At 41.2% G+C, this 20,468-nt stretch overlaps 1 protein-coding gene across 1 annotated transcript in view; it reads right to left on the reverse strand.

Moving 5' to 3' along the window:
* Positions 1–2,150: 2,150 nt before the first annotated feature.
* The window catches only part of PLEKHH3 (pleckstrin homology, MyTH4 and FERM domain containing H3), a 42,225-nt gene continuing 23,907 nt past the window's right edge, over positions 2,151–20,468 (reverse strand). The window contains exons 3-13 of the mRNA XM_072111741.1: positions 18,990–19,075; positions 17,990–18,184; positions 16,811–16,968; positions 15,197–15,320; positions 11,880–12,177; positions 11,128–11,335; positions 9,171–9,307; positions 7,728–7,848; positions 6,844–7,308; positions 6,273–6,464; positions 2,151–5,039 (exon numbers count right to left, since the gene is read on the reverse strand). Coding sequence (XP_071967842.1) covers positions 4,926–5,039; positions 6,273–6,464; positions 6,844–7,308; positions 7,728–7,848; positions 9,171–9,307; positions 11,128–11,335; positions 11,880–12,177; positions 15,197–15,320; positions 16,811–16,968; positions 17,990–18,184; positions 18,990–19,075 — 2,098 coding nt within the window. The 3' untranslated portion in view covers positions 2,151–4,925. The remainder of the gene's footprint in view (positions 5,040–6,272; positions 6,465–6,843; positions 7,309–7,727; positions 7,849–9,170; positions 9,308–11,127; positions 11,336–11,879; positions 12,178–15,196; positions 15,321–16,810; positions 16,969–17,989; positions 18,185–18,989; positions 19,076–20,468) is intronic.

Below are 20,468 nucleotides of genomic sequence, written 5' to 3' on the forward strand. Positions count from 1 at the left end.
TGGCCCCACCGTCGAGTCCTCTCTGGGCCCGGCAGAAGAGAAGCAGGACTGTGGGGGGACCGGGGAAAGGTTTTTTTTTTTGTTTTTTTTTAATACCCATCTTTCCCCGTCTTTAGGGCATGCTCCTCTCCACCGCACCGATGTGTGCTGGCCAGGGCTATAGCCGAACGATCACACGTATGTGTAAATGTAGCCTAAGGGAGGATGGTAGGGAGGGAGCAGGAGTACAGAAAACCAGGGCATTTAAAGGACACCTGTCATCAGGTCTCTGCCACTAGTCCTGTCACCTCTACCTGTTGGAGCAGCTCACAAGGATCCCATCCCAGCCTTTATCTAGTTATTTCATACATTATTCATTGTAAAATCATCTTTTCTTTATTATGTAAATGAGGCTGGTCACATGGTCAGAGGCAGTGATGTTACCCCTCCCCTCCCCTCTCCTCCCCCTGCTCATGTCTGTGTGTAATGTATAGTAAAGGATTGCTAGTGTGTGTATGTCATCTGCTGACATGCTGCATCCTCCTAATATACAGGTGAGAGACACAGACATCAGCTACACATGAATCTGACATGTTCTGCTGTAACATGGCTGCCTGGAGCTGCTGTATCTCTCCTATACACACACACATGCACACACAGGCTGCAGGGGGCGTGGCCACCAGCACCAGGAAGCACATCATTATGCAGCCTCACCCCATTATACAGGCTGTCAGTCATGCACTGGGGGTGTGGCTGTGCCTCCCACTCATGAATAGAGTGGACAGCTTGAATATGCTAATGCTTCATTGGACATTTCACAGGTCATTTGCATACAGCTTTAGGACCTCATTGCTTAGGGTTACAGGCATGTAGAGGGACAATGAAGGGATAGATGCAATGCTCTCTAATGGCAGTTTATGAAAATATATTTAGTTTAGGGGGGTTATTTTGCATGACGGGTTCTCTTTAAAGTATGGGGAGATAAATAAAAGTGGGAGAACTAAAGTAAAGGGAGGATAAAATTAAGGGGGGGGGAAGGTTTCTATGTTGCTGAGTTGCATCATGGGTATTATATATGTCCTTAGGCGGGGGCAACAGGAAGGGGGCATTCTACTATGTCTGGGCTATTATGGTTGAGTTTAAGCGATGTTTGGGGGTGTGACAATGGGCGTGGCTTAATAAAAAAAAAAAGGAAGGGCTTTTTATTGCTCTCTAGTCCAGAAGTTGGGAGCTATGCTTTTCCTTCTGTCATGTGTTTTACCAATATACATCCAGTTCTGCTCTGCTTTCTTGATATGTAAAGTGAAGCCTCCTGTCTTTTACCTCATCAGCCAGACATTCCTGTCCATAACATGGCGGCAGATGGAGGGTCATGTGATCTCTATCTGTCCATGAACATTTGCCCTGCCAGGACATAAATCTTATATTCATGAATACTATCATTTTATAGACAGGAATGTCTGGCTGATGAGGTAAAAGACAGGAGGCTTCACATTACATATCAATAAAGCAGAGCAGAACTATATTTAGATGTATATTGGTAAATTACCAAAATATCCTGCCCCCCACACATTACCGAAAACATGAGGAAAAGCAACGAAAAGCCATTCACACATAATACACACATTAGGAAGGTGAAATGGCCAACCCCTTTGACGTTCTGTTTTTCTATTATATTAAATACTTATTTTATGCACTAAAATGCACATTAATTACCATATATACAAAAAATCTGCAGAAAAATCTCACCTCGGCTTATACACGAGTCAAAAAAAATGACCAACTCACCTTCCGGTGTCCCCAATGCTCGTCGCATAGTATGCACAGACCGGCCTGCTGGCAGATCGCATGGACGCGTCTCTACCGGCTGTTACAGCTGGAAGAAGACAGAAGAGGAGCTGCGACGAGCATCGGGGACGCCGGAAGGTTAGTATGTAAGTTTTTTTTTTTTTTTTTTTATGTGCTTGGCAATCTGCAGGCTGGCTATATACTGGATACTGGCTATAATTTTGATTTTTCTTTTTGTCTCAGTTGAAGAGTTCCTGTGATAAAAATTTCAGACCTCTCCCTTCTTTGTATGGGGCCAAATCTGTAGATCTGTAAATACTTATTTTCCCTGCTATGTAAATATGAAATATATGAACAAAGGCCATCAAAAAAAAAAGCAAGAATTCAACTTTATTTCTCAATTTTTTTTATTATAAAAACAGAATATTTTTAAAGAACATGTATCTTGAAAATGGCAAGTCTCTTCGGTTGACAATTTTCGGCATTTGCACAGCCGGCAAGGCATTGGAAAACAGTGCAAAAGGGGAGAAACCGCAGGCAAACGGATATAATACACAATCTCCTGTCAGCCGGTGGCAGTCATTCCTGTCAGGTGATTTACAGGGATGACACATGATTGTCCTCTACATGACACCTCAGTACCAGGCTGTGTAGTTGTGTGCCTCACTATTACACATATAATAGTGTTACTGGTCCCCCATAGTATAGGCTTGTGAGGTGTCTCTTTCTCCCGGATGAGGGAATTTCCTGTAATATTAGACTCCTAAGTCTCCATAAGGTGAAAAGTCACCCCCTCCTAGACTGGGGTTATCCTCAACAACTCCTATGTGTCCAACCACAGTCAATTTATCAATTTACAATTTGGGTAATTAAAAAACACATTTCAATACTTTCCACGAAGCATTTTGAGATAAATGTCATATCATCTACCACACGTGGAAGAGGGGGAGGTGCTGCCTGCAGCTTACAAAACTTTGACGAAAAGTAAACTTGGCAAATAGAAGAAAATACTAATGGTACAAACAGCTACTCATAAGGCAGGTAATACAGGTGAACTAGGCCGCGTTCACACATGGCATCTCAACTCGTTTTGAAACGCAATTGAAAAGACCAGACACTCTGCACCCCTTCAAGTTACACCCCTGCCAGGGCCACGTGAAACAAAAGTTGCTTGTGGCTAAGACGTGGTGGTTTACTGTGGCGACAAGGTAATGCTGTATTGAAAACCTGCAACACAGTGATTTGGGCTGAAGCAAATTAGTCATTGCAGCAAATTGTTAGTTTTACATTTTAATACTCCAATGTATTGCAATGAGAATAGAATTATGGCTACATAAGCAATGTCAGACCTTCTCCACATGGACACTCTTATTTTTGGTCTTATGCTCTTTATGTAGCGTGGACTGCAACCGCATGTGTTCTCATGGTAGTGGATGCTACGATGATGTACACTATTTTATCCCAATTTCGTCCATATTCTGGGACCCACTGGTGATGCATCCCCCACATTCGGGCAGACTGCAAACATGTATATTGTCCATGACTTGTGGATGCAACTTGAATGATCTTTCTGTGAATCCTGCCTAATCCTGACAATCTCTGGTTAGGTTTACTGTCACCTCATGTCCTGGTGGTGGGAGTGAACTATTCCTGGTCTTGAAGGGAATGTCTTAGAACAGTCTGTACTGTTATACTATTACATGACGTGTTTGTAGCTCTATACGTATTCTGCTGTGATTATATTGCTTTACGGGTAGTAAATGATTGCCATAACGTGGTTTACTACATAATGGGAACATCTCTTTTGTCCATGGGTTGTATATGGAATTGCAGCTCAATCTCCCTTACTTTAATGAGTGACCTAATGCAACCCATGTAATTGATTAGGACCCAGGAGATTATGGGGCCCCACAGAGTTGAAGGAACTTGAGAAAAGCTTAGAATTTGACCTGCATCATCTCTGTGTAACTTTACTGGCATCTTCAGGCCCCTAAAGCAATGGTAGGCCGCATTACCAGACTCTACAGCTGTGCCCCCAAGACAAAACCTCTGCAGCTATGATCCTTTAAAGGGGTTGACCACATTACCTCAAGAATGAACTCTCCTATCTTTTACCTCATCAGCCAGACAACCCTGTCCAACATTTGGTTGCATATGGATGATCATGTGATCTCTATCTGTCCATGAGCAATCACCTTAATCTTTTATTTATGAATACTGTCATAAGGTCCTGGCTAGGTGATTGTTCATGGACAGAGAGAGATCATGAGACCCTCCATCTGCGGCCATTTTATGGACAGGAATGTCTGACTGATGAGGTAAAAGACAGGAGGCTTATTATTGTGGAGGCTTCACTTCACATATTAAGAAAGCAGAGCAGAACTATTAATAGATGTGTATTGGTAAATTACCAAATATCCTGCCCCACACATTAAAAAAGCCATGAGGTAAAGTGGCCAATTTCTTTAATTATTTTTAATGAATTCTCTCAGGCATTCATAGATACACTGTATACAGACTGTGGTGGGCGAGAATCAGTAAGCAGTGAACCCCGCTTTATTCCAATAGTAGGGACCCCCAATTATCAGGCATTTGCGGCATATACTATCTAATCTAATTTTGCTTTTGTACATTTTTTTTAGACAATTGTTGTACCAAAGATCATTTACACTAAAAAGTAGAAATATCATTGATGACTAAAGTGCTTTTGTAACATAAACTTAGATTTTTCCCTTATATAAAGCACAGTTTGTACAATAACAAAAACATGACTTCTTTTTCAAACTGAGAAAATATAAAATAACAAAAACATTGGGGTTACCTGCCTTAAAACAAATTTTTTTTTTTTTTTTGCCAATAAATATGAAGGTGATAATGTCCTGGTTGAGAATATTGATAGATGCAGTGTGGTCTATGAACATGCACCAGGGTGGATGATAAGTATAAGAGAGGCGGTACGTGATGGAAGCTGAACATATGCTAGTTTTTGGTTTTTTAACATAAAAGGCCTAGACATGTGGATCTATGTGTGTACAGGTTACAAAGCAGAGCATTCCTCTGTGTTGACTGTATTCAGCCCAGGGGTGTTAGCAAATAGTCTTTGAAGTGCTCTGTGTAGGGCTTGTGATGTGGTGACCCAGATAGTGAGATGGCACAGGTCAGACCAGCTGGCTCGGGTCTTCAGAAGAACTGCTGCTGCTTTCACCAGGATGCGGAGGTCCATTACTGATGCAGGTGAGGTACGTGTTAATAAGCTGAGTGATCTCATCGACCTGGAAGCAGAAAACAAAGACAACATGTTAATCACATGACTGAAAATCCATGTATATGCTTATCCCATATGGGAAACTTTTCCATCCCACTGGGCTGTGACTGGTATTGAAGTCTAAACAGAAGTAGGCTGCAATACCGGGTAAATCAATAATCTTATAGACAGTTTCAAACTAATAAAGATGATTTGTCACTTCATTTAAAGCCTTATAGAAAGAAGGTGACAAACTACAGCATTGGGTCCCTTGCCCACAAACGATTTTCTCATACAAGTACTCTCCGAGTCTACATGAGTTGTGTGTGACACCTGCCCATTGTAGTATTATAGTATGTAAGGCCGGAAAAAGACCCATGGTAGAATCGCCTCTCCTCTAGAGGATGCCCCCCTGTCCTGGTCACAGGCCTAGGTATAAAAAGATCTTTGGAGAGATCCTTGTAGTCAATGGGCGTGTGAAAAAATGGCACTTAAAGGCCATCCTAGTGTGGCTCAAGTGTTTCAAGGAAGTAGCTCAGAGCCGTGAAAATCTAACTAGGACTACAAAACAAAACAAATAGCCGGACAGAACTACAACTTAAAATCAGATCAAACTCGGACCAAAATTGTCATTTTTTCCACTGACCAATGATTTGACAATTGGTTTGTGGGTATCTGGCCTAACTGTGCAGAAAACAGGTATTGTATTACCCAATACAGGCAGTCCCCGGGTTACGTACATGATCGGTTCTTTATTTTTGTACTTAAGCGGAATTTGTATGTAAGTCGGAACTTTATATTTTATAATTGTAACCTCAGCAAAATTATTTGGTCTCTGTGACAATTGGATTTTAAAAAATGTTGGGTTGTCATAAGAACCAGGATTAACAATAAAGCTTCATTGCAGACAACTTTGATAACTTGTATAGATGATTATTGTAGCCTAAGGCTAAAGTACAGTAAATTACCAACATCCAGAGGTCCATTTGTAACTAGGAGTCGTATGTAAGTCGGGTGTTCTTAAGGCGGGGACCGACCAGGCTTCTAAAACTTAACTCATGACACTACATATAACTTGTAATAATCAGCCACATAAGATCTTAATTATTTTTTCACACAACTATTGAAGGGGTTTCTTAAATTAGCCCCAGTATTCATTGTATTCCTTCTCTCTTGAAACCTGCCACTCTTTTCATTGGCCTTGCATAAGGTACTGACTATACACAGGGATACAAAAAAACAAAGTAAACTATCATCTCACCTTGGAGGTTTCGAAGATCATTTCCTTCTCTCCCACTGACACTTTAAAAGTGGAGTTGTCCGAAACGCCAAACGATGTGATCTGACTGTATTGAATGTTTTCAAAGGCATCCACTTCTCCCTGCTTGTAAAGACTAAGTGCGCTGGCACTGACACCCAACCATAGCCGCTGGGAGAAACTCCCAACAGAACTCTGCAGGAAAGATAGACATGTGATACGTGAGTATACATTTTCAGAATCTTCTAGGATCATATGTAAAGTAAACATATGCATTAGATATCTCCCCAACCCAATCATTATATAGGTGTAAAACTACCATGGTTAAAAAAAGGATCAGGGATGTAGACTTTGAACATGCCTAATCCTTTATCCTTAGAGATTTGTTAGAGAAGATAAACCAGCACCAAAGGTTTCTGGTGGGAAATGATTCCATTGTCCCTATGAAGAACATAACACATGCTCCACAGGGACAAGCGTTCATGTTATCGGTGGTCTGGCTGATGGGTGTGAAAAGAAAAGCATTTCAGTTTTCCATAAAATCTAGGAGTAATTCTCCATCTACAAAACTTACCATATAAAAGTCAATGTCATATACTGTGGATCCAAACCCAGACCATTGTTTGACTATGGACAGATAGGTGGCCATGACTTCAGTTCTATCCATGCTCTGTAGAGCCTTCCATTTGTCTACAATAGCAGACATCATATTGGCCCCTTCCTCTTTCATGCGACCTCTAAACTTCTGACTCTCCTCAGCCTTCTGTTTGACTAAAGAGTTGTTCCATAATCCATTCGGAAGAGCTCCTGAGAAAAGACCTTTGTGGAGGCTGGGACAGGAAGGTTTTGATGTAATGTGAGGTTTACTAGATGCCAACACCCGAGAGTGAAGAATATAGATGGGGAACAGCTCCTCCAGCCTAGGGAAAGGTGCGCTCGGGGAAAAGTCACCATTAAGGAACTGTAGACGGAGGGCTGCCAATGACTGTAAAGATTCCTCATTGGTCGGAAGATAGCCTTGAATTACTGCTTCATGCGCCTAGAAAACAAGGAACACATCATTGCTAAATTCTTAACAAATTGGCATTTTTATAGGTTATCCAGGTTAAAGATATTGGTGAACTAAGCTAAGGAAAGGTCATTAATATTAGGTTGAGGCAAAGTTAGCAAGTGGGCCATGAAATGCACCATTATTACAACTGTCCGAATGTGGCTCCAAAATAAAGGAGTTGTGTGAGACATTTTTATGGACTTTAAATACTACAGTCATCCTCTATCCAGTATGAAATGATTGTTCATCAAACCAAAGATACAACAGACTGCAGGTTCTTGATGGAAACCCACCCATTCCCTGAAAGAACGTCCTTATAGCATTTAGTAAATTGGTGCCGTTGCTATATTAACTCCGGATCCATCATACAAGGAGCTAGGGCTGGAAGTGCTGGATTTGTCACGTACCTGCTCAAAAAGGAATGAATATTCTAAGCTGTCTTTTGGGACATCATCTGTGTCGAGGAAACAGTAAAGCTTGAAGTATAACCTCCATCTTGTTTCAAACCCCTTTTCTTTACACGTAAAGCTAAAAAATATGAAATAAAAACAGTTTTGGGTTAAAATCTTGATGGTTTTTTTTTTCTTCCTTTTATTATTTTAAATGATTAGTCTTTTCATTTTTGGCCACAGATAATAAATTTATACTTTCAAAACATGGAGAACTATACATATCAGGAGCAGGCATGGAATAAGGATCTGGGGATCTCAAATTCGACCAAGGGCTTTCCGTGGAGTCTGCATGTTTTCCTTTTGTTAATGTAGGTGTCTACCAAATACTCCGGTTTCCAACCACAATCCGAAAGATAACGATTGGATCTTATATGGCAGTGGTGGCGAACCTATGGCACGGGTGCCAGAGGCGGCACTCAGAGCCCTTTCTGTGGGCACCCGAGGCATCATCCAAGCACACGAGACAGGACTCAAAGAATCTTCCTGCAGTTCAAGCAACTTAAAAGATGCGGCTTTCAGTCATACTTACTTGGCTACATGGGACTGTAGGAAGAGAGAGAATGAGTAGACAGGGCGAATTATCTTTGGAGGACCTTCTGCTGGCCCCACAAAGCTCTGTGTACAGAGGGACACTGGAAAGAAGCTACAATGATGCAAATTTTACTTCTTGTCTTCAGGAGGCCAATACGATCGAACGTTGTTGAAGAACAGGGAGCAATAAGTTACTGCTTTAATTTATGGTTGGCACCTCCCAATAAATAAGAGGGGTTATGGGTTGCAGTTTGGGCACTCGGCCGCTAAAAGGTTTGCCATCACTGTTATATGGGATAATAATCTGATTGGTCCAACTAGTAGGACCCACACCGATCACGAGTATGGACCCCGTACTTCACAAGGTCTCATTCTCACTAAGTGATGGGGCGTCGTGTCGAGCATGTGTGCTGCTCTCCATTCAATACTATAGGAGTGTTGGAAATTACCAGTTTTGCTATGTCTGCCAATCTCTTTCATTACGGATATAGCTAAGTGTTGTGTTTGGCAACTTTCAACACCGCCCATAGAATGTAATGGAGCGGTACAATGAATACTGGACCTGCCACTTCATTCAATTAGTGAGATCAAGACCCCCATCAGCATGATTGGGGCCCTCCTCTCTTAGGTTGTCATCCCCTATCCGGTGAATAGGGGAAAACAATTAAACTTGATAAACCCCTTTAAGTAATACCCTTTCCACAATAAACCCTGCCCCATGTCATATTAATAACCTGTTTAACAAGAGAAATAATTAGGCTGCATTCACACAAGTATTTGCAATGTAATTCGTGCAGCAAAGCATCTAGGACCCAAAATACAACACTCCTTTCCAGCCTTAAAACCCAATAGTAAAACTCTACTTACTTTTCAAACCTGGTTAGGGTATCGGCAACTATAGTGGCTTTGGCAAGAACTTGCTCGTAATGGTTGTTCTGCTCAAAGAGGGCAAACACATTGCGGCTGCCATTCAGCTTCAGCTTTTTAATCAGCTCTTCCACCAACTGTTTCAGGAGATAAAAAGTAGACGGATTTATTACAATGAGTCACAGCGTGTAAGAAGCCCACGTCTAGCCCACAACTCCTCTCCTAAAACAAAGCAGGTCACTAAAAAAATACATCACAGACAGACAAAAACCAAACTGAAAACTCACCAAAATACAGAGTACAGAACAAAGTACAGAGCAGAGCAAAGTATCGTTTAGGTAGAAGGGCCAAGCTTAGCGGTACTGATGATATGTGTATATATATATATAAAACCTCATTGCTTAGTCTGTATTAGGGTTATATTAGATTTATATGGTATTGAAACCACAATGGGAAGATTTTAATTTCAGTTTTATAACTGGCTTCAACCTTGTACTTCCGCTTTGCTAAACCTACCAGTACTGTCGGAAGAGGTCACCTGGTTGCCTATGAACGTGGCTCGAAATTAGGCATCATAGTTTATGACCAATATAAGTTTAGTATATAAAACACCTTGTTGCTTCTATATCTCCTATGAACTACATTGGAGCTAACTCAGATAAGAATATCTTTTTATTGCGTCCCTTGGGACTGGTACAATCCCACAATGTGGCTCAAAGTCTACAGGCTGCTATACACAGCTATTTGCAGTCTGCTGACAGATTAATAGGACAATAGAGGAGAATTAACACTTCTCTCACTCAGTACTGATAAAACTGATTTCATCTCATCTGTCCTCATACAAATGTTAGAAAAGCATATACCTCATGGACGCAACTCCATGAAATAAAATATCCCAGCATACTACATTATTCCATAGAACAGCATGGAAAACCCGGCAGAATACCAGCCTACAGGCCTCTCTGGGTGCACAGGGCTTCTGGGATACCTTTACCAATGGTGGCACCAAATATGCCAAGTTAAATTAAAAAAATGTTGTATGAAAGAAGTCTCATGTGTATAGATCAAATCTAATTAGGACACATGCTAATAAGTTCTTGAAAGTTCTCCAACCTGGAAGCCAGTCCATTTACATATAACACAATTTTATGTTTGGATCAGAAAAAGTATCTTAAAAAATTGGAGCGATTTCACTGACCCATACCTTGCACTGATGATATCTAACAAGATCAAAACAGTTTACCGGCAAGATTGACTCATGGATCCAAATGTCTGGCTTCATCCAAACCGGTGGTTGGCCAATAGGGGCACAAAAAGTCCTAGAGCAAGTGTAATCATGCCGGTTATGAGCATGTGAAGAATTCTTCTTTAGGTGCAATACCTGTCAACTGGATGGCGCCGTGATTCCTATTATCCAACTTGGCACAAGCCTTAAGGATGCAATTTAAGAGTTAAAGGGAACCTGTCAGCAGGAATTGACCTACTACTAGTATGTTGCCAAGCAGCTGAACACCTTATAGATCATGTCCATTTCATGGCCCAGTATACAGTGGCATCATCCAGAAAATCAACTTTGACGTGAGATGTAAATTGGTTTTATAAAGTCAAGGAGATGGAGAGTTTAATACTGAAGTCAAGCTTTCCTCACTTCAGAAGGGCCTCTTGATGTAATTGATCTTCCTATATCCAGACACATCACTAACCAGATCTCCTTCATTCTGAGGTAAGGAGAGCTTGACTTCAATGCTGAGCTCTCAACCAATTTACAATTCACTTTAAAGTTGATTTTCTGGATGAGGCCACCAGACTGACCCATGAAAGAAACATGATCTGGAAGGAGTTAATCTGCTTCACAACATACTGGTAATGGTTAATTAGGTCAATTTCTGATGACAGGTTCACTTTAAATAAATGAAATACGTGGCCTGGTATAACCACAATGCTAACAATATCTCACCTCTTCAGCCGTGGTATGAGATGTAATTGGAAGTTTACAGACACCAGCTCCTGGGTAGTGTACAGTGCAGATCAGCTCCTGCCTCTGAATGAGCACCGAGATCTCCTCATAGGATGGGACGTACTCCCGCTGTTTCGTTTTATCCAGAGATGATAGGATGAAGTCCGCATACTTCTCAGTTTCTGTACTGGGGTAATGGCTTTTCATTCTGGGAAGGGTAAAATAAGATATCATGAAGGCCACTATATACAACTTCTTTATTATTTCTCAAGGTGGTCATATCCATGTAAGTGCATTCACCAAACTGCGCTCAAATCTCTGATCAAGATCCCATATTGAATGCAATGAGTTCTTCTGTAGTGCAATTGCAAAGTGGAAATCGTATGGAAACCCAACAAAAATGCGCTCCGCGGACCCTTAGTGAATGAGCCCCATTGTGTAGAAGAAATGATCGTTTATCGTACAATCCGTTGACAACACGGTAAAACCCATACCAGAAGTCTTATTCAGCAATGTAAGATACAAAGAAATATCTACTCTTGGCCAAAGAACTGACACAGAATGGAAATTAACATATCACACCTCTTAGTCACTCCATTTGTGTGCATAGAACCGGGGAGAGGTGCAACGTAAAACAGATGATTCACCATATTTGTCATTAACACGTAATTTACATGCCATCGCTCATAAGGACTAACCGCATGTAATAGTCCAAGGTCACCTTCATAGTTTCTGATTTACTTCTAATTTACCTGTGCAAGTGAAACTGTAGGAAGCGTAGGACAGCCGGACTGGGCAGGTAAGTACAACTCATGCAAGTAAGCAGCTGCCAATATCGGAGGTCAGATACACTCCCAGGCTCCGGCGGCTCGGTGGTTTGCTTCATAACCTGGCAGTAAACCTCATCTCGAAGAGGCCGTAGATCTAGACATGTCTGAAGAACCCCCTGCATTAACGGCACAGGGTCGTTTTCATTCTCCATTTGCTGTAAGGAGTTAAATATCTTCACTGCTTCGTCTCGTAGAGCTGTGTATCCCTTAACATTATGGGCTGAAAGAAGCAGAAAGTGCTGTTTAGGACCAATACTAGTCTAAACATGAAATACATATAATTATAAACCATTTGCCATGTAGAAAACAAATACATAAAAGGGAGCACTTGAAAGAGCTTAATAAGCATTTGTTGTACAGAAGTCTGGCAGGAGACAGATAATTGCTCCCACTATTCCTCTCCAGTGTTACTATAGTTCTGCCAAATGGCCTAGCAGAGGGCGTAGTGGGGTTATACAAGAAAACAACACTTCAGTTCACATGGCAGATGGATACATTAATAAGGTTTTAAAGCCTAAAAATATCACACGTTATCCTTCATAGCAGATTGGTGGGGGTCCAAAACTGGGGGTTTCACAGATCATCAGTTCTCAGACAATGGAACAGGAAGCGGACAGCTCCATTTTCTGTGTAGTGGTCAGTCTAAGTTACTGCAGATCGGCTAACCGAGGAAACAGAAGAAAGTTTGCGGCCTGGTTTGGCGAGGTGGAGATGGGAGGTGCCCTATAATTTCTGCCTTGGTATGTGGTGGACTCGCCGCACTGTGACCGTGCACAATAGACCTCTATGGGGGCAGTGAGATAGCCGCAATTTGTGCAGCCAGCCCCACATATGGTTGTGTGCATGAAAGTCTGACCATCCCCGCATGGTGAAGCTGTGACATTGGCACTTGTTTATTTTAATTTGGGGAAGAGCTTGCGATAACCTTGTTAGTTTGCCAGACCAAACTCGGTCTGTGCACTTGTGGGATTCACCGGACCAAACCAAGAACCACCGAAGCACGGCATCAGTTCAGTTGTAGGTTTGGTCCAGTAAATCCGCAAAGAGTAAGGACCAAAAAAGGCATCCACCAGGGAATTTCTACGTTCCATCTTATAGGACGTTGTCCTCTTCCCACTCTTTATTCTGATCATAAGATCAATAGATAAAACAAGCTCTTTCATATGATATTATGTGAAATCTATTGTACCAGGTCAGGTTCAGGAATGCTATATCGGTGATGGGCCCATTATGCAAAAACAGCCAACGCTGCCACCATATATTGTTATCAAAGCTTTACTATACATAACACAACCACAAATATATTATGCAATGGTGTTGTTGTTGTGTATGTCATGTCATATGCAGCACAAGGATACCCTGCGTGCTGAAACATTACCATTGTGTGCTTCTGTGCTCCACAATAAAGCTTTGACAAATATTTTTGGCTGAGTCGTGGACCATCTTGCTAACTGGATTCCTGTATGCAATGTGACTGGATGGAACAAATCAGTGAAGTCAAAGATCAGTTTCCCAGAAAAAGACGGTACAAAATGTGGTAAAAATAAAACGAGATAAGCGTAACCAAAGGCTTTCATTTTAATATTTAATATGGGATGTTTGTGCGGCTCTGTCTGCCAGACTAGAGGGATGGAGCAGAGACAAGGGATCAAAGGACAGAGAATGACTAAGACATTTCCAAACTCCCTGGCGTCTGGGGTCCTTATGAAAAGACAATGATTTCCTTATTTGCTGGAGTGGGAATCCCCGAAATGTCGAGTTACACTTGCGGTAAATGATCGCTTTTTCGGATGATCAGATCATAGATTAACAGTAATGTTTTGGTCATCTCCAATGTGGCCGTCAGGATCTGATAGAATTGTATATGTAGTTGTGTTTTGTGTATTTTTTTGTTGTGGTAGAGTTAAGCTAACCAAAAGGATGAGGAACGGAGAAATAAGAATTAACCACTTTCAAACATTGCAGTTGTCTATTAGTCCATTGTACGGATATTACAACGCATGTTTTATTGTAGATGCCATGAATGTCAATACAATACACTTAAAAACATTTGAAGATGTCATAAACAACTAAAGTTTTTGGATTCTTCAAGTTGATTAGACAATCTATTGGCAAAAAAGTGGTGTCTCCTTTCAATGCTAAAGAAAAGGGTATGCAAGATTTTATAGAAAAAATCTCCAGCTCACCCCTTCCACCTTAGAAGTATTATATCACTATTATAGCACTATAGGAGCAAGGTCCTTCTTCTCTGCAAATGCACATACACCACTTCAAAGGAAACATGGTCCAGCTTCAATCTTCAGCGCCAACAACTTTACTGTATAAAATCACATTAAAGCCCCAAGTAACATCCAAGACCACTATAAAGTCCTTTACCGTAGTCTTGGATGTTACTTGGGGCTGCAATGTGATTTTATACAATAAAGTTGTTGGCACTGGAGATTGAAGCTGGACCATGTTTCCTTTTAAGCTGTATGCAAAATTTTACCTTGCCTTCTCCTTTATAGGAAATCTAACTTATGTTATTAGAGAATTTCCAATACTTTAAAACATGAGCCATCTCAAGGCACTTGGTTCAATGCAATCTCCAGTGCTCCAGAGAGATCTGGTCTATCTCTAATCTCCAGTCATCTCAAGGGACCTGGTCTATATCTAACCTACAGTGGCCTGAAGGATTTGGAACAATCTCCAGTAATCCCAAAGGTTTTGGCCCTGGTCAGATCTCCAGTGTTCTTAAGGGATCTGGTCCATCTGCAAACTATAGCGTTTGCTACAATTTTGATCCATCTCCAATCTCAAAGGATCTGCTCTACTTTCAGAGAGAGGTCTCAAGGATTTGGGTCTATCAGCAATCTCCAAATGTTTATGACATCAGGGTCTGAAATCAGAGCCCATTTACAACTGCTTCCCAAATATTAAAGTTCTTGGCAGATGCTTAAGCTGTGAAAAGCCTATGAAGCTCTACAGGATGATCTGATATAGGTATGTATGGTTCTAAATGAATAGTATTTTTTACAGAATGCCCAAGTGTTATAAATACTTTGAAGGGAGCGTTCAGCAATCTAATGCTATGTCCTTGTTCTCCTTTCTACCATAGAAAAATAATCCCACAGATCTGATAGGTCGCTTTTGAAACCACCAGAGCTTTCCTTTCACTATCTGTAGAAAAGGCCACCGCTGAGGTTTGTCTCGGATGACGTAAAATGAAACAATAGCAAACGCTGTTTCACAACACTTACGGGAATGATCGTCAGATCCATAGGGGAAGGGTAAAAGCGGAGCATAGAGGGGACTTTTTGTGTGCCGTAGAATTGGGTTCAATTTGTAGATTTCTTCCACAGTTTCTTGATTGCTGTGATTCTCCTGAATAAAGAATGAAAAAGGGAAGAGTGTAAGATTCTCTTTCCCATGGCGCTGACACAATAGTTGCTATGTGCTAATGTTGCAGAACTCTCATAACACATATAACATCATGGAGCTTCCTCCTTGCAAATATTAGCTTCATGTTTCCTGTTTCGACAGGGCTTTTTTTAATGTAAAACTGCTGAGATTCTGCGACATTGTGAGACAGTGTTGCATATTTCAGAATATATTACAAAAGAGAAAGTCTGTGGCTACGTTTGGTAAAACTTGGAAAAATGGAAGAACATAGACTTATGCCATGCCGTACAAGTTCCTCTTTTCTAGCCGTGGTACTTCCTCTGCGTCACTGGAATTACAGAGAAAGTATTGCTGCATTTTAGTAGTCTGGGAAAATTAAAGGATTGTGCACTTTAAGCATATTCCAGCAAATAATTGATATTGTTTGTGTAATGAAAAGCTATAAAATTTTACAATACACTTTCTGTATCAAGAGCTCTGCTTGCTGTCATGCTACAGGAAGCTTCATCGTTTACTTCCTGTAGATAAACACCGGTCCATGGTCATGTGATTTCATACAGGTGCACGACTTGTTATAAAACACAGTGTAATCAAAGCTGTGTGATGCTAACGAGTCACACGCCTGTGTGACACCACATGACCATGGACCACTGTCTGTCCTATAAAAAGACAGAAAGCAGAGATCTAAAAATCTGGGAGGAATTGATACAGTAAGTATATTGGAAAATTCCATAACTTTTCATGACACAAACAATATTAACTTTTTGCTGTACTGTGCCTAAAGTGGACAACCCCTTTAAGGTTTAAGGGTGGATTCACACTGCCAAACGTGCTACGGTACGGCGGGCACACGGCAGCTTGCGGGGAGAGGAGGAGGAGGTGAGCGCTGCCCTGATGTCCTATCTTTTCACGGGGTACGGAGGGCACCGTGCTCCCATTGCCGTCTATGGGGGACGTATATCGGCTGTATATACGTCGGCCGTATATACGTCCCCCATACGGCAGTGTGAATGTAGCCTAATACAGCACTTAAATGTGAACCCTAGTAGTTATCAGTTTGGGTAAAAAAAGCAAGTAAAATTAGACAACTAAATAAGACAAATATATGTCTAAAGGGACACTTTATCAAAAAATGAGTATTTTTTAGCACTTCTCCCTCACCAACTTGCTACCTGTTATATTTGATCCCTGTTAGGGATAAGTTCTTCCTTACATGTTTGTATTGTAGTGCATTTTTCTGTACCTGCATTGTATTTTTATTCGTTACGACTAAAAACAAATAAACTCAAATATGGAAAAAATTGGTATTTTCTTTTTCCATGGAGAAGAATTTATTTAAAATTATTGCAATTCTATGGCATTAAAAATGTAAAACACCTACAATAACTGAATGATGAACATGTATTTGTTTAGAGCAGACAGACAGTTGGATGGATGGATAATGGATGCAGTCTGCAGTCGCGTATACTCACTTCAATGTCTTTTATGAGCAGCTGTGTGGGAGTCTCCATTGGGTCTTTGCTGTCTATCACCTTCTGGATGGCACACACCCAATGCACAGCCTCATTGAGATGTTCCGTGTACAGGCGGTAACAGTGCTTCCTTCCGTACACAGTTACATTCCAGTATCCTGAGGACAAGCAGGACAAGCATTAGCGGGCTGAATAGTGAATATCTATTGATGTGAACAGGAGGTACAATAATAATTTTACTATGACCTTAAACAGAGAAAAATAGGTAAAGTACAAACCCAAAAGAACTATTTTTAAGGCCTGTCCTGTTCCAAATACAAGCATGACGCTTACTCTTCAGCAAGATATTCATGTCATCAGCATTTTGGTTTTCTGGTGATTGACAAGTGCGCTATGAGTAATGAAAGCTGCTTTGTGATTGGTTGATAACTTGTTTTTTTTGACAGTTTTAAAAAAGCTCTCAGCATCTTCCAGCATTGGGAGAAGTGTCTGATCAATGGAGGTCAAATAGTAATCATGAGAACAGGACCTGCAAGAGCCTCCAAGTTCTCCATGTGAACCTCTAGATTAGTGAAATCATTAATCTGTCAATAACGTGTATATCCACATGAAGATACATGAAGCCTTGTTGGTGTTTTTGGGTCCCAAACATGTTCACCTTACAGCTGTTGGCACCCTATTCCAAATTGTGGTTACTACACCTTGCTTCACTATGCGTCCAATGTTCAGGGCATTTGCAGTGAATGAAGCTTGGCTTTACTACATGCTGAGTACATTAAGTCCATTGGGCCGGAAATGGACTCAAGTGACCCATCTATCCCCCTCTGGAAACTAAGGAACGCGGCAACCGACAGATGCAAGATGAACAATTTTAGGATCCCAATGACATTTGAAGGAGGTAAAGCATCAGAAATTGCAGTGCTCCGTGACTGTATACTAATCCTATAATAGTTATAATCCTTGTAGGGAAAAATACAATGTCCACATTACACAAAAACACCATATGACATATTTATGACCTCACAGAATTTATGGGTACCCTATATCTTCCATTTAAGAAGTTACAGAATTGTACCATGGCCTAATGCTCGGGAGTGCCTCATAAATGTCCGGATGTCACAGACTGTGATGGATGCCTGGGTCATGGTCTTTTTTGTTGTGATGGCTGATATGACTTACCTGTCTCCTTGTAAGTTTGTTTAGATGGCCACATAACAGAACACAAGCTGGTCAGCACCAAGCTCCCCAAGCGCTTGCTCGGCTTTTCATTGCTATTGTAGCAATCTAGGGAATCTGGGGTCAGGACAAACCAGTATTTCTTCAGTCTGGACCAGGGCCTTCTGGCTTCACCACACACCTCACGCTGCAGCCACCCTGAGGTCATGGAGAGAGGGAGAAAACCCACATGAAGTTGGTGGAGACAATGCCTATCCGGCCAAGTCTACAATTGACAAGATATCAGTTTATGTGTGTATAGAACAGGCAAAAACCCAATAGAGAGGAAGAGAACCTTTATATATCATAGCAATTTAGACCCAGTTTAGACTTGTGCCATAGGTTTCTCTTGAGCTCTTCCAATATGGAATGTGGAAGGCCTTACATTCCGCTTCTATCCACCTTAGGGCTCCGTGTATGTTTATTGGCAATGGGAATTTTTTTTGTGCTAATTAAGGGCCTAATGGAATCTCTTAATGCGCCAACCTGTCACTTTGTTGATACCGGGAGTGACAACAAAGTGACCAGAAGACGCACTGGTAACAGGGGTTCAGTGCAGGATAGGTAGGGTAGGTAGCTTTTGTATCTTTTTTATTGTATATAAGAACTTGTGATTTAGGCTATGGCACACAATGGAGGTATAACCACGACTGTACATGATAAGCATTAGAAGAGTATCTCATCAGAATGATTATATTTACATAGGACTTATCTTGCGCCAGACCTGGCCGCCACCTGAATGTTTTATATCCAATTTATAATTTCATATCACTAATCCTGGCCAAGGCCCAATCCACCCACAACTTCCTTTTACTTTGTTGTCATCCAAACTTTGTGAGAGAATTTTTACTGCCTCAATCACTACATAATTTTACATGATATATATATATAATGTATATGCATTCACATTTCTTTTATATTTTCTTACACAGGCATTGGATAGATGACTTCCATATATTTTTACCTTTGACAATGACATCCTGGTCGTCCTTACATATAACCTTGCTGTTCGGTGTTATCAGGCTCTTTTCCTCCGAGACAAGTAACGGCCTGAAATAATGAGAAGACAGGATAGGATCTCTTTTCTAGCCACCCACACATGTTACATAGAATATGATAGCAGATAAGAGGCCTCTAGGCCACCCACTCTGCTCTTCTCCTATCTCACGTAAGTCATGATTTACAGCCAAAAATAAATGCTAAAAAGAACATAGAGATTACCACCGTATACCCATCACCTATAATATGTTATTAATAGCCTCATTGTTCCATCCCTTGCACATAGATGTTATGCAAACCCCAGTGACAAGGAGAAATGGCTTCCTTACACATTGGTGAATGTGGATACTTGAATGACAAATCCTCCTTATTAAGAAGGTATTCTAGACCAGGAAATGTACCATTATATAGAATGCCAAGATATTACTAAAAGGATGAAGCGGATATTCATGTAATGAAGGCCACTTTTAGCAGAGGACTGGTTAAATGCATATATTGCAGGATGAAACAGGATGACTTAAGCCATTTAATACTGGCATCACATTACACAGCCTTGTTCTTTGTTCTGGCATCAATATAACATCAATACCCAATACTCAATACTATTTAAGAAGAGTCTGCACCATAATTGTGACACACGCGGCGCAGCTCCGCTAGGCACCATGCAACACAAATTAGGGGGTGTTCTAGTGAACAGTTGGACCGCGCACCAGATTTATCATGCAAAGTCTGTTACACGCCCTATGTTAAAGGTGCACCATAATGAAGTTGGTGAACTCTGTCGGGTCAGTGCAGGGAAGCGACAGATTCATGATTTCTGGTGCTCTGATGTTCTTCATGAATCTGTAACATCCAGAAATGTACACAGGCAGAGCACTTTTAGTGCAGTTTCCTACATTCTTAGTAAATGTGCCCCAGTGTGTACAATCTGCTCATCTCCTCCTGCTCTATAACATGCTACCTGCAAATAGGACCACATTAACAATCTGCTAAGCGCCCCCAGCTCTATAACATGCTGCTTACAGATAGGACACAATGTACAATCTGCTTTGTCCCTCCTGCTCTATAATATGCTGCCTACAGAAAGGACACTGAACAATCTGCTCAGCTCCTCCTGCTCTATAACATGCTACCTGCAGATAGGACCACATTAACAATCTGCTAAGCGTCCCCAGCTCTATAACATGCTGCTTACAGATAGGACACAATGTACAATCTGCTTTGTCACTCCTGCTCTATAATATGCTGCCTACAGATAGGACACTGAACAATCTGCTCAGCTCCTCCTGCTCTATAATATGCTGCCTGGAGATAGGACACTGAACTATCTGCTCAGCATCTACCACTCTACAACATGGTGCAGGCTATAGCTGGTGGTAGGTGTGGGGTGTCCAAATGGCATTTCACCACCCCCTCCCTGCCTAAGTGGGAATGTGTCACAATC

This window comes from Engystomops pustulosus, chromosome 6, assembly GCF_040894005.1.
Source record: "Engystomops pustulosus chromosome 6, aEngPut4.maternal, whole genome shotgun sequence".
NCBI classification, from domain to species: domain Eukaryota; kingdom Metazoa; phylum Chordata; class Amphibia; order Anura; family Leptodactylidae; genus Engystomops; species Engystomops pustulosus.